At 39.2% G+C, this 15,237-nt stretch overlaps 1 protein-coding gene across 3 annotated transcripts in view; it reads right to left on the bottom strand.

Annotated features, from left to right (window-relative positions):
• Positions 1–15,237, bottom strand: part of LOC124612336 (tyrosine-protein phosphatase non-receptor type 23-like) — a 158,215-nt gene that overhangs the window by 68,568 nt on the left and 74,410 nt on the right. For all 3 annotated transcript variants that reach the window (XM_047140485.1, XM_047140483.1, XM_047140484.1), the window contains exons 8-9: positions 12,690–12,822; positions 10,746–10,880 (exon numbers count right to left, since the gene is read on the bottom strand). In XM_047140485.1, the coding sequence (XP_046996441.1) occupies positions 10,746–10,880; positions 12,690–12,822 (268 nt within the window). The remainder of the gene's footprint in view (positions 1–10,745; positions 10,881–12,689; positions 12,823–15,237) is intronic.

The raw sequence follows: 15,237 nt of genomic DNA, 5'->3' as shown, positions 1-15,237 counted from the left end.
AAGGAACAAAGTAAGAGCAGACCAATTGAGTGTGATTAGATTGAAGAGTTCCTGGATAACAGAATGCAGCATGTCATTCTCAATGGAGAGAAGTCTTCCGAAGTAAGAGTGATTTCAGGTGTGCCGCAGGGGTGTTCTGTAGGACTGTTGCTATTCACAATATATATAAATGACCTTGTGGATAACATCGGAAGTTCACTGAGGCTTTTTGTGGATGATGCTGTAGTATATCGAGAGGTTGTAACAATGGAAAATTGTACTGAAATGCAGGAGGATCAGCAACGAATTGACGCATGGTGCAGGGAATGGCAATTGAATCTTAATGTAGACAAGTGTAATGTGCTGCGAATACACAGAAAGAAAGATCCTTTATCATTTAGCTACAATTTAGCATGTCAGCAACTGGAAGCAGTTAATTCCATAAATTATCTGGGAGTAGGCATTAAAAGTGATGTAGAATGGAATGACCATATAAAATTAATTGTCGGTAAAGCAGATGCCAGACAGATTCATTGGAAGAATCCTAAGGAAATGCAATCCGAAAACAAAGGAAGTAGGTTACAGTACACTTGTTTGCCCACTGCTTGAATACTGCTCACCGGTGTGGGATCCGTACCAGATAGGGTTGATAGAAGAGGTAGGGAAGATACAACAGAGAGCAGCGCGCTTCGTTACAGGATCATTTAGTAATCGCGAAAGCGTTAGGGAGATTATAGATAAACTCCAGTGGAAGACTCTGCTAGAGAGATGCTCAGTAGCTCGGTACGGGCTTTTGTTGAAGTTTCGAGAACATACCTTCACCGAGGAATCAAGCAGTATATTGCTCCCTCCTACGTATATCTCGTGAAGAGACCACGAGGATAAAATCACAGATATTAGAGCCCACACAGAGGCATACCGATAATTTTTCTTTCCATGAACAGTACGAGACTGGAATGGAAGGGAGAACTGATAGAGGTACTCAAGGTACCCTCGGCCACGCGGAGTATGGATGTTGGTTGGTTGGTTGGTTTTGGGGAAGGAGACCAGACAGCGTGGTCATCGGTCTCATCGGATTAGGGAAGGATGGGGAAGGAAGTCGGCCGTGCCCTTTCAGAGGAACCATCCCGGCATTTGCCTGGAGTGATTTAGGGAAATCACGGAAAACCTAAATCAGGATGGCCGGACGCGGGATTGAACCGTGGTCCTCCCGAATGCGAGTCCAGTGTCTAACCACTGCGCCACCTCGCTCGGTCGAGTATGGATGTGGACATGGATGTGGATGTAGGTGTAGATTACACTGGAGGCATGTCAATGGGGAAGAAGCAGAGTATCTCATCCCCTTGTTTCGTAAAAGTTGTGTGCTGGTCAGACACCTCCAAGGTTGAACGCGTGTCTTTTGTGGACACTGTTCTCTTTCATGTGGGCAAAGGGATCATTAGCTTTGAGCTAAATGGATTGTTGTATTATTCACATCACACATTCTGAAGACTACAGCGATGGCAGTGGGATATATGTCTTAAATGCACTATGAAGGGCCACTGCATCTTGCCATAGGTAGGTGCTGCTCACAGGCTTTTGAATGAAAAGGGGAGGGGGGGGGGGGGGTGTCCAAGCAGAGCACGTAACTAAAAGTTTGGTTGTATTACGAGCAAAACTGATGGTATTTCGTGAAGTGCCACGGACTGTCCAGGCAATCCAAGATGCTTCTTAAAAGAGCCCACCAAAGGACATTGACTCTTCAAATGCTCAGACTGATCCCACACTTTCAAACCCAAGGGTGGAAAAGCTGGCAGAGTGTGTTAGTTATCTGTGTTGTTGTTGGTGGTGGTGTATTGTTAAATACTACAGAAGGACAGGCATCAAAGAAGTGGCCCGTCTTGCATAGCTTCAAAAAGGATTGTCTGCATTGTTAACTCTGCTTGAGGAAGACCACCCATGTAAAGAAATGTCAGGACAAACAGCATTAGAGTGACTGTTCCCTTTTTGATTTTAATCAATGGTCTTAGTGTCTATCAGTGAAATGTGTAGAACATTTCTGTATGGAATTTTATGACAAAATTAACTCATGATAATGGAATAATTCAAGATAACACAAGCTTCTGGATGATTAGTTCTGATAAATTCATATTGTTTGGTATCATTAAAACCAGCATGTAAATGTGATTTTTAAAATTATAGTTGTTAAGGTTGGCCACTTTGGTCCTACTTGTATACATTTGTATATGACGGCATAGCGAAATGACAAAATAGATTGGTGGGAAAGGCACAGAGACTGTCAGCTATTAGAAGATAGACTGAAGGGTATGGAGGGAATACTGCCAAGTTTAACTGGTGACTGATATGGAGACAATATGGGGACTTCAGTGGGGACTTGAGTTAGTCCACACGTATCCATTTTAGGAGTAATGATGACCCGTGGATTAGCAGATTGGGGACTTCTCTTTGTGACTTAGAAGGATCATGATATTTTAGGTTCTAGCAGGAGTGAATTTGGGCCATGGACTTGAAAATGTCAAAACCATCAGTCATAGAAGGAGCTGAGTTTCCCAAATTGTGTGAGTTTCTGAACATTGCTTTTTCCCTAGAGTATACTGCGATTTAGAAGATTTTTGTGTGGTTGAACTGTAAGAGCTTTGAGCATTTAGTGGGTGCATCTCAGCTTGGAATACATACGCCAGTGGCATAACATCTGAGCGGTAAAATTGTGTTGGAAAGTATGGTCAGGCTCAAGAACAGTTGGCACAGTTTTTTGCCAATTGTAAATGACAGGTTTCAGACTGTTTGGTAAATTGGCCATAGCTGAAGTGACAAGATAATTAGTACCATTGGTAAACTATTTATATTAAATAAACAAGAGCAATTTAAACAGGTTCATAGTGTCAGGTAGTTTTATTTGCCAAATCCAACTCCAGGTACATATATTTAAATATAACATAGCTGCCAGGTCTGCTAGGACATTATAAACTTGAGATCATCATAAAGAAAACTGTTTTGTAGTAGTCTACAATAGGTCCTAGGCATAGTCTAATGTGCCAAAGTTCAGACAAAATAAAACTGTATATTTACATTTCCTTCCCCAGGAAGAGTTGGAGCTCCTAATAGGGAATCTTTAGTCGCAAGCTAGCATTTACAAATTTATGCATTTCCAACAATGCATTGGATGGAGGACCAGCAACTAAGCAACTATCATTTGTAACTGTGGCAGAAACCTTAATAAATAACTTTTAAATCTGTCAATAGACTAAGAGAGAAGAACTACATAATTTGGTTTCAAAAATGGGAATTACTATTTCTTAATCATCTAGGTTCTTTGGAAAACAAGTTGACAATTTTGATATCTATAGGTTTAGCATCTATTTGCACCAATGACATACTCTGTTTTAACCCAAAGTGGATGTCATTCCTATGCTTGGTGCTGAGCATGTGGACTTTCATATTGGTAAGTAATTGTAAATATTCCCAACTGCTAAATAACTCGCGACAAGAAGTTTTTCGACTTGCTCTCGAAATGATTCTAAAGATGCTTCTTTGCACAATGTTTTGAGAAGGAGAAGAAATTCTAAGAAATAATCTACTTTCTGTCACTGCTAGTTATTGTGTACAGTATCACAGTAAACTACTCTGGCTGTACCCAGTAGGAAATCTGTAGGAGAGTAAAATTGACGAGGGAATCAGAGACAGTGGTTGTGTGTGTGAGTTGCGTTTGTTTGAATGTGTGAGTGTGTATGTTGCCTAATTCAGAAGGAGGCCTTTTGTTCGAAAGCTTACTCGTCTGCCAGTATTTTTGTTGTGTCTGTCTCTGACTCAATGTCTCCACTGTACGGTGAGTAGCAGTCTATACATTTCATAATATTGTCATTATTACATCCATTCTTGTGGCCAATGAAGGATGTCCACCAATCTCTCTATTCGTCTCTTCACTCATTCCTTTCTGGGGTGAGATGGCCAGTGTTGATCCAGAATGGTTCTCTAGATTTTAATCAAGAGCATGGTAAGTTGTTGAATGATTCATGAACTGGTAAATCTCTCGGTCTTTCAAATTTCATCAATTGTACCTATCATTCTTTAGAGAAGACACGGCATTCACATTTCTCACCACAGGTGGCAGTGGCTGGGACTTGTCCTGTTGAAGAATAACATGTGAAGTTCCCCGAAGGAAGCGCAGTATCCACAGCACAAAATCTCGCTCATGTAAAAGTCAGTGTTTACATTGGTCACACAGGGTGTATACGCGGACAAGGAAAAAAAATTCCCGGATTTTCCAGTTAAAAATACACTTTCTCCCAGACGAAAATACACTTTTTCCGTGTTAAATGACAGGATACTTTCCCTCGGAGCTGTAAAACTTATCAATCCTCTGAAGGGTTAAGGTTTCATGCACCGGCTTGAAATTCCCGGCACGTTAGCACACGACCGAGAGCGGGGGTGGGAATAATAATAATTATATGCAGCCACAAGTGCGCAAATTACAAAAGTATAAATTCGAATTCCACCAAACTCGGCAAGTTACTTTCCGAAGCACTGAAATCGAGTCAATCATAATGCCACGTGATCTCACCAGCCAATGAAGGCAGGTATTCGAAGCATAGGACATGTGATGTAGTCAGTCAACAGCAACATCACTGTTAAATAGCACGAACACACGAGTAGGAAAAGTTAATGGTTTAAATTAATATACAAGTGTGGCTGCAAGGGAAGCTACGCTTTCACTTATAATACTGGTCTCGAAGATCAATTAGCCAACAGAAAAGCTAAGGTTTCACGTATAAATTGGTCTTTTTCTACGAGTGTTATAATCCAAGAGCATCGGAATTTCATAGACCATACTAAAATACCCAATACCGCTTAAGTGTACATTTGTATGTCCAGATTGACAATGAAGTAGGTCCCAACCTGAAATTAAGCTTTTCAGTCTGATTTTCGGGATGTAAATTTTCTTGGAGTATCAATACTGTATTATCTCGTGTTTGGTTCTTTATAATCATGGCATTGAATGAAATAAAGACTTGCACCTGATGGCCGAACTTCCCAAATAGGGGCCTCCCGGCCAACGATGCCATACGCTCATTTCATTTTATCGATAGTGCCATACGTGCCAGAAGAAGAAAACGTTGTTATCCAGAAAACAGTTGAAACTAGTCAATAGTATGGAATGAAACACTTCGTTTCAAATACATTGACTGCCTCAGCGGAAAAGATTAACAACAACTAAATTTCTTTAGTAAACCGACAAAAATAACTTCACCCTTCTGCAAGGTGATTAATGCTTGTCTGTTATAAACCTGGAATTAAAATAAAACCAAAAAACTGCAATGAGTAAAGTATTTTAGCCTTCCATAGTTATGTGATTTATTTTATCTATGAATCTACGAAATCTATGAATTGATGGCTCCTGGCCACAAAACTCCGTTTTGTTTTCATTTGACGTGAGATCTGTAAACAAAGACGAAATAGCAAAATAATTAAATGTAGACACTGCCTACCAGAAAAATTTTCCGGGTAGCATCTGGCTGCTTGCTACAACCACACTTCCAAGTAGCCAGAAGTGGGAGAATGTACTGTTCATACGCGACTGGCATCTTCTTTAATGAAGCTAACGTAAACAATTGTGATGTCACGCTCATCACAAGCAGTTTGCTGTTATGAAGTATTGCGTAGTCTTTCGTCCTAATGCATTTAACACATTTTGTTGTTGGCAGACATTTGCGTGTGCAGTTTGTTTTCTTGTAAATGGCGCATTTCCTTTGCAACTTTAAGTTTTACTTAATTTTTTCCTCCTGTTTATGTTTTATTGTTGCAATATAATTCTGCAGTAGCGAGGTAGAGTAATATTCTTTGTTAGGCTATCAGTTGTTAGCAATCAAAATTTCAAAAATTTAATTGAAAAGCTAAAACTCTGAAAAATTTCCGGAGTTCTAAAAAATTCACGTGTTCTCCCGGTTTTCTCCCGGATGAAAAAATTCACAGGTTTTTCCCGGATCTCCCAGGGCGTATACACCCTGTCACAATATATAATAATCAAAGATGCATGGTATATTCACTAATGTCTACCATACATGGGATTTGTCCACTAATCTGTTCAAGAGTGCTGACTGCTAAACTGGAGTAACCCATGGGGATGTCCAATATATGTAATCATTGCTATATGACAGGAGCAAATATGACTTACCAAAAAACACTACAATATTTCATTCAATAAGCCAATAAAGGGTCACACCATTAGCAGTCTGAAGTGTTTGTGGTTTCTGGAAGATGGAAGCTATCACAATTCCACACAAGCTCACCAAACAAAAAAATTAGTCAACCCAAAAAGCAAACAAGCCTCTACCTGAGCATACGGAAGTAGTGATCAGCGAGACATGTTTCAATTGTTAACATGGGTAAACATAAGGACATGACATGTTAGTGTTTCACGGTGCATTGTTCAATGTATCTCCAAGCAGTGGTGTGACACATACAGCCACAAAACGCAACATGAGAATAGTGGTCGGAAAAAGATCCTGACTGACAGGGACCAGAAATACAGTTCATGGCTTGTGAATCAAAATCACTTCCAAATCTGACAGGAATTACTGCAGGCAGAGAATAAAGGTCCATCCCTGCCTGTTAGTGAGAGAACATTGTGATGGTAGTGGGTGCAACGAACATTTGAAGTCAGTCGCCTCACTAGAGGCCACTGCTGACACAAGCACATAAAGATGACAACAGCACACTTCATTGGGCTGGAAGAATGTGTGCCCCTATTGCATCTCAAATGGCCCACAAAATCACCTGACCTAAACCCCCAATTAAAATCTGAGAAACATGCTGGAACAGTGGGAAAAACACCATCAGCATCCCTGAAATTTGGCAGAATTGCGCAACCAAATCCTCAGTGAGTGGCATAATGTGGATGTAACATACCTGAACAACATTGTGGACTCCTTTCCTAACTGAATCCAGGTGGTTATCAAGTCCAGAGGCAGAATTACACATTATTAAATGATGTCTGTAATGATTTCTCTAGGGATGACTTCTTTTTTTTTTTTTTTTTGTCCGGTGAGTGTTACAGAACACAAGTTCACAGCAGTGCAGTGCCATCAACGCAGTTTAGCTCACACTTGTTTTGGTGTACAACTGCTGAACAAACACCGAGTATGGTACCTTGTTCTTCCTCCAAGTGCTTGTCTGCCAACTACTCTCACAGATATTACTGAAAAGCAAGGGGAAACTACAGCCACACCTGAGGGCATGCAGCTTTACTGTATAGTTAAATGATGGCATCCTCTTGGGTAATATATTCCAGAGATAAAATAGTCCCCCACTTGGATCTCTGGGACTTCTCAAGAGGACATCATTACAGGAGGAAGACTGGCATTATACGGATTGGAGCATGGAATGTCTGGCTGCTTAATCAAGCAAGTAGGTTAGAAAATTTAAAAAGGGAAATGGATAGGTTAAAGTTAGATATAGTGGGAATTAGTGAAGGTCGGTGGCAGGAGGTACAAGACTTTTGATCAGGTGAATACAGGGTTATAAATACAAAATCAAATATGGGGAATGCAGGAGTAGGTTAAATAATGAATAAAAAAATAGGAGTGCGGGTAAGCTACTACAAACAGCATAGTGAACGCATTATTGTAGCCAAGATAGACATGAAGCCCACGCCTACTACAGTAGTACAAGTCTATATGCCAACTAGTTCCGCAGATGGTGAAGAGATTGAAGAACTGTATGGTGCAATAAAAGAAATTATTTAGATAGTTAAGGGAGATGAAAATTTATTAGTCATGGGGGGACTGGAATTTGATAGTAGGAAAATGAAGAAAAGGAAAAGTAGTAGGTGAATATGGACTCGGGGTAAGGAATGAAAGAGGAAGCTACCTGGTAGAATTTTGCACAGAGCATAATTTAATGACAGCTAATACTTGGTTTAAGAATTATGAAAGAAGGTGGTATACGTAGAAGAGACCTGGGGCCCTATTCTGAATCTTTCCGCCATTTTGCCAATCAGCTCAGTACGCAAACTCACCAAACAGTCTTGTTTTCGAAGGAGAGCCCCAACATTATTCTGTAACCATTTCAGAAGCTATGATGAATGGTCCTAGCGAACCAAAACACTGTTATCAGTTCTGCTCGCTCCAATCAATCAAAAGCAATCTGCCTCAGATCTGCCCATGTGCACTGCCATGCCACAGCGGCACGAACCCAAAGTGGCTAGCAGCCGACACAGGCGTGCTATTCTCCACAGTACCGAAAAGTGTGGTTAGAGTATGTAATACTGTTCAAATTTCGCTGACCATGTGCTTTCATGAAGGAATGATAATGATAGAATATTGACTGTTTTCTGGAAACTGTCATAAATGTCATGTCATGTCATGTCATGTCATGACATTTTATTCTCATTCACACTGACGTTTTGTTTTGGATTTTACATTGTGGAATATGAGTTAGGAATGGAGTGTAGTACCATAAACACCCGAAAAATTAATCATTTTTTCTGTTTTCCGTTGTTCCATAGTTGCTTCAAAATTCATGGAGGTACGTTATGTCTTTGCAAATAATTTGAAGGCAGTCTGTGTATTGCCATACATGTTTTGCTTCTTTTATTCGTGAAGCTGCTTCATAAATAAAAGAAGCGAAGCACTTATGGCAATAAACAAACTGCATTCAATAAGTTGCAAAGATGGAGCACATCTACACGAACCCAAAACATTGTTTAAGAGACAGGTTTGTAGCCTATCACCGACATTACCCAATCTGTATACTGAGCAAGCAGTAAAGGAAATGAAAGAAAAAATTGGGAGTAGGAATTAAAATCCATGGAGAAGAAATAAAAACTTTGAGGTTTGCCAACGACATTGTAATTCTGTCAGAGACAGCAAAGCACCTGGAAGAGCAGCTGAACGGAATGGACAGTGTCTTGAAAGGAGGATATAAGATGAACATCAACAAAAGCAAAACATGGATAATGGAATTTAGCCGAATTAAGTCGGGTGATGCTGAGGCAATTAGATTAGGAAATTTGCCACTTAAAGTAGTACAAGAGTTTTGCAATTTGGGGAGCAAAAGAACCGATGATGGTCCAAGTGGAGAGGATATAAAATGTAGACTGGCTATTGCAAGGAAAGCGTTTCTTAAGAAGAGAACTTTGTTAACATTGAGTATAATGTAAATGTCAGGAAGTATTTTCTGAAAATATTTGTATGAAGTGTAGCCATGTATGGAAGTGAAACATGGACAGTAAATAGTTTAGACAAGAAGAGAATAGAAGCTTTCGAAATGTGGTGCTACTGAAGAATGCTGAAGATTAGAAGGGTAGATCATGTAACTAGACAGGATGTACTGAATAGAAAATGGGAGAAGAGGAATTTGTAGCATAACTTGTCTAAAAGATGGGATCTGTCCACTGTCCACGGTAATCAAACACCCCGTTAAAAACAATGTCCCACCTTTTGCAATATCCAGAGGGGTCATCACGAATCACGGTGACTTCAGCGTAATTACTGTCTTCGAATGAAATTGTTATTTCTGTTTGTTTCATTGCGTATTTCTTTTAGTTACCTCCTGTACTACATAGAAGGAGCTCTTTCTCTGTACTGTCCAAGACTCATTGAGCTATCAAGCGACAGAAACTCCAGGGTGGAATCTCAACAATGAAAGGAAAAAGACAGACTGCTACTTACCATAAAGTGACACATTTAAAAGTTGTAGACTGTCACAATTAAAACGCCTTTACACATGAGTTCCTGTGTAACTTATGTACCCACTGTCACCAACTCCACTTCCAGACTGCAATGTGACTGGTTTACTGGAGAAACTTTTCCAGCTCCTGTCAACAGCAGGCGAAGCTGGCATTGAATTGTAAAGATGATACATGTTAGGGCTCAACAGCAGCTTCACTTGTTGTTGACAATAGCTTGAAAAGTTTCTCCAGTGAACCAGTCACATCAGAGTATGGAATTGGGGCTGGTGACAGTGGGTACACAAGTTACATAGAAGCTCATGTGTAAGTGTCTTATAATTGTGACAGTCAGCAACTTAAGGTGTCATCTTTAAAGTAAGTAGCAATATATCTTTTCCTTACACTGTTGACACTCATCAAGCTATGTCACTTGGCAGTGACACATCAAAGTAACCTTTAGGTTCAGCACAGCTTTCTTTTTCCACTATTAGTTTTGCACCTGAGCCTGACTTTCATGTGTGTTACCTGTTCAAAGCTCAGTACAAATAGGCAATATTAATCCCATAAAAATACAATTATTGTTTGTTCAGGTTGGAGCACTAATAAACTAATGTAGTGTGTTACAAACACTCCCTCTTCAATTCACACTACATATACAGAGTAAATGTATTACCGTGGTGTTTGCAACTGCCACCCAAAAAGCAACTGTGTCTCATAAGCTACCTCCTAATATGAAGATATTCAAACTCTAGAACTTAGGCAGAAATAACTGTTCTTTTAGAGACACTGGACAAATATTTTGTCTTCTACAATTCCACTACAAAAATTGACTCATCTGTCATTGGCTACTCACAATGAAAACAGCAGTGTCACCTTGGATTATGTGGACCTAGAGGGATTCGAGACTGATCCCACATTTTCAATATCATGAATAGCTCACTAACTGAAGAAAGCAACTATGTGATGGTTTGTGGGGGTTGAAGGGACCACACTACAAAGGTCATCAGTCCCAGCAACTATGTGAAAAAGCAATATATAACAGAATAGCGCCCATAAAATCAAATATTATTTACTAGGACAATGCGATGGGAACACATACCTCGAGCAACTCCTTCACATCCTGCAACATGGATTCCACATCCTGGTAAGTATCAGCTAATTTGTTCATAGAATCTATCAGATTCTGAATAGCATCCGGCTTTGCACTGAATGCTGCACATCGGTCGACCAGTTCCTGCAAATATAGCACCACTGACCTAACTTTTCAATTATTAGTTACAAACATTTTGAAAACATATCACATAGCAAGTAACATATCACAAAAATATGTTTGTGACCAGTAACATATAAAGAAACACTAAATATCATAATTACCTGTCATGTGTAAGAAGAAAGCTACATATCTGAAAACATAATTAATATACTCCCACATATCACACTGTCTACTGTAAAATACCTTTTCAATTCAATCCCACTTATCTTTTATTAAGAGCCTACTAAAGTATTTTGTCCCTTTAATGCACTTCTTTTCTTACACAAAATGCACTGCTTTACCATTTACCATTAATGATACATTTTCAACCAGCTATGGAACACTCGTAAAATTTGTCAACAAGCAATGGGCAAGTTACCAGACAGCACAAGGGACAGTGTCAGCTGTTATTAACAGGTGGATAAAATATTCCCAATATTCAAGTCATGTAATTTCAAATAAAATTTTTGAGCTCTGTTGCTATGAAAGAACCTGAGAACAAACAGTAATAAGCACCACAAACATCTCTCTTAGTCACACTCCGAATCTCCAGTTACTGATAACATTTCTGAAGTAAAGTAGGGAGGATGGATGGAAGGAAAGGTAAGTTAGGGTTAGCAGCTTGTTGATAACAATGTTACTACTCATTAGGTACACAGCACATCCATAGATTGGGAACATATAGTGAATAAAATTGGCCATGTCCTTTTCAAAGGAATCATCTTGACATTTGCCTTAACCTAAATCCGACTGACTGGACGCGGATCTTCCTGAATGTAAGTTCGTGTCTTACCAATGCACTTTGTCATAAGCAAATTATAGTTTGTTTCTCAACAACACGCCCAGATCTGACTAAGTGCTTCGTGAAGGAAGAATATTTTCATGTATGCACAGTAAACAATGTTTAGAGACATGCAAAGAGAATGCATAAATAACAATATCATTTTCAGTAATGAACAAATTACAAATCTATGTAAGCATCTTCATCTTAGCAAGGCATTACTAGCACATGAAAAGACCTTTAACTAATTGCTCATTAAGGATCTAAAAAACACCAGGAAATGAAAGCTGGGTAACATGCTGCACTGAAAAATGATTAACTACATGGATGCTTCAAATTAGCATAGCATCAATTTCTCTGTTGTATGAGACCAATTAAGTCAAGCTAAAATGTGAAGAGAAGCAGAAGAGACAGTATGGAAAAAATGCTGTCCTAGAAGGCTTGATGACCAGTAGTAGAAGTGTGACACATGTGATGAAGGCTATTTTTCAAACTTATGCTTGTCTTATGTTACACAGCACACAATGAAACTTGACATGGTGGCAAGCTAAGCAGACATACACAGAGAGAGAGAGAGAGAGAGAGAGAGAGAGAGAGAGAGAGAGAGAGAGAACCGATGCTGCACAAGTTGCTCATTACTGGTAATCCTGTGTAACTTCATTGCTTCAAGAATGTGTGAAGTTTCCAATGGGAGTACACTAATTAACATAGGTGACAGGAGTGTCATTTGCCACGTGACAAAATGGTGAAAATAGCAAGATTTTCTTCCTTGTAGAGCTCTTAAATCACTCATCTGTAAGACATCCCAATAAAAAAACATGTATCTTTCATTTAAACATATGAAACAAACTTCAGTCCATTGCTTAATGAATTATTTTATCCCTAGTGCCATGTTCAAAGGCTTCTTGAAGACATTAAAGTGCCACAAAATGTGAAGATATTTAAGTGTCAGAAAACGTGAAGCTACTGGATGTCCACACTATAGTCTGGTGCTTCCTTTTCAAACATACCTGTGGAAGTGATTCTGGCTCTGAATGCAGTTTCAAGTAGTCAAGCTGAAGTGAGGCCATGAATACATCCAATTCTTGGTCCTTCTCATCAATCTTAGTACCAACTTTTCGTAACAGTTTTGCCTTTTCTTCACTGCAAAAGACATTTTTAAAATCCAGTTGTTACAAACACAGACAGACAGAAAAACAGACACACACAAACAGACACAGAAAAAAATAACAGGGAAAAGGAGAGGAGAATTACATATCTAGTAATACACATAGTAACGTGTTGTTTTTTTTTTTTAAATTCACAAACCTGAATCTTTATCCAGATTTACCTAACTTTTCCTGTCCCTTTACTGATGGATGACATAAAACAAATTTATAGAAACTTTAATAGGTGACATCCATGTAGTACCTTTAGAAGTAGGAACTACTACAAATCAATAAGTTGTATGGAGATCCTTTAAATGTGTCGCTAGTGTTGCTGCTGGAGTTTTAAGTCAATAAATAAATGTGATGACTATTGTTACAACAAAAAACTGAAATTTCAAATTAATGTTATAAAACTGAAAAGTTATTAAAGTTTAATGACAATGGAACATGACTACGGAAAATAACCACCAAAGCAATTTTATGCACACCCCATAAGCCAGATTTGGCTAGTATGCAATTTCTTATGTCTTTTTGAGTTTAATATTAGTATGATTACATAGATTATTGTGTGTGTGTATTTTCAGTGCCCTCTAGTTTAATTATTTTCATGTTTCATAGATCACAATGATGACACCTCGGCATGATGTGAAACGAGTTAGTTTTACAATTGTAGTTCACGTTCTCAGTGGAAAATATGGCAAAATGCTGACCATTTACATGACTGGCTTAATTATGATGTTTTTAGCTGTGATTTATACTTAACTATGTTCAATATTCTCTCTCTCTCTCTCTCTCTCTCTCTCTCTCTCTCTCTCTCTCTCTCTCTCTCACACACACACACACACACACACACACACACACACACACTAGTAACATTGGAAGATAACCTTGATTAAAAATTTGTCATGCCCATGAGACATCGCATTGCAACCATGGAACATGACCTTTAGGCTTGAAAATGGCAAAGAAGAGAATCTCCAAAACTTTCTTCAGATGTGTCATATCCAGATGAAAATACTCATTGATGATTATATGCTGCAGATTACTGATTGTGAGAATGTCAACCGCTAAGTTTGACCCACTGTTCCAAATAGTCTCAGATATTGATTACACCTGAGAGTTTTAGAGGACCAGTTGATGTGTGATAGAGTGCCTGAGTTTTTGGCAAAGCAGGGAAGTATACATGTAGCACTGTGAACATGGCTGCTATCATCTTTAAACATGGGAGTGCCCACAGCATACTCATCAAGAAGATGGTCATCAAGAATGAGAAAACAAACATCCTGGTTCATTTCACAACAACTCAAAGGAGGGGGTCGAAGTTGTGGTATGAAAAATACCCCACACCATCAAAGAATACCTCTGCTCTGAACTACACCCTCCACACACTGTGAGTTGAATGGTTCAAATGGCTCTGAGCCTTATGCGACTTAACTTCTGAGGTCATCAGTCGCCGAGAACTTAGAACTAATCAAACCTAACTAACCTAAGAACATCACACACATCCATGCCCGAGGCAGGATTCGAACCTGCGACCGTAGCAGTCGCTCGGCTCCAGACTGTAGCGCCTAGAACCGCACGGCCACTCCGGCCGGCTGTGAGGTGAATGCTTCGATCCATTCGACATCTTGCATCATTTGCAAAGAAGCAATATTGAGACTTGTTGGACTACACTAAATGCCTCCTGTCAGCTACTGTTCAGTCTTTGTGTTTATTGGTTCACTAAATACATGCTGGTTTATGTGGCAATATGAGCAATAGCCTTTACCAAGATGCCCACTGCATACCGTTCACTTGACAATGTTCACTCAGAAATTGGTCGAGATGGTTGTGCATTTGCTGACAGCTGCAGTTCCTGTCAGATCTCAAACTGATTGGCTCTGACAAGGCTTTTTCAAGGTATAACACATCTCTCTAGTTTCTGTGCTTTGAAACAAGGCTGGCAGCTAATTGCAAATGTACTGACAATTTATATTCAGGAACATTTAAATCTTTTTTACCACAGGTGATAAATCACTAGAGTCAAATTATATCAATCAAATATCTAAAGCAAGTGGTCAAAGTAATAAAATATGGATTAGGTATGAGAAAGTGAATGTCAGACACTCATTCACTGACAAAATCCTGAGAAGATATAGCTTTATTTGTAAAGGATGTAGCTTATGCAACTGATTTAAAATGTAAGGATGCTGTTCATACAGTACGGATCCTCCAAAAATGTGAGTGAATACCTGCAGAATTTACAATGAAGTACAATCAGAGATTCATTCATCTACGGGCTAGATAAGAGGTAAGCCAAGGAACCAATCACTAACACTGGTACCTGAAAGTGTGAACATAGCTCAAAGAGTGGTTATGATCCTGCTACACCATGTATCATCTGACAAACACAGTATTTGGTTGCATAAGG

The sequence above is a fragment of the Schistocerca americana genome, chromosome 4 (genome assembly GCF_021461395.2).
Source record: "Schistocerca americana isolate TAMUIC-IGC-003095 chromosome 4, iqSchAmer2.1, whole genome shotgun sequence".
In the NCBI taxonomy this organism is placed as follows: Eukaryota; Metazoa; Arthropoda; class Insecta; order Orthoptera; family Acrididae; genus Schistocerca; species Schistocerca americana.
Note: the sequence above shows the minus strand (reverse complement) of the source record. Positions and strands in the feature narration are given on the sequence as shown.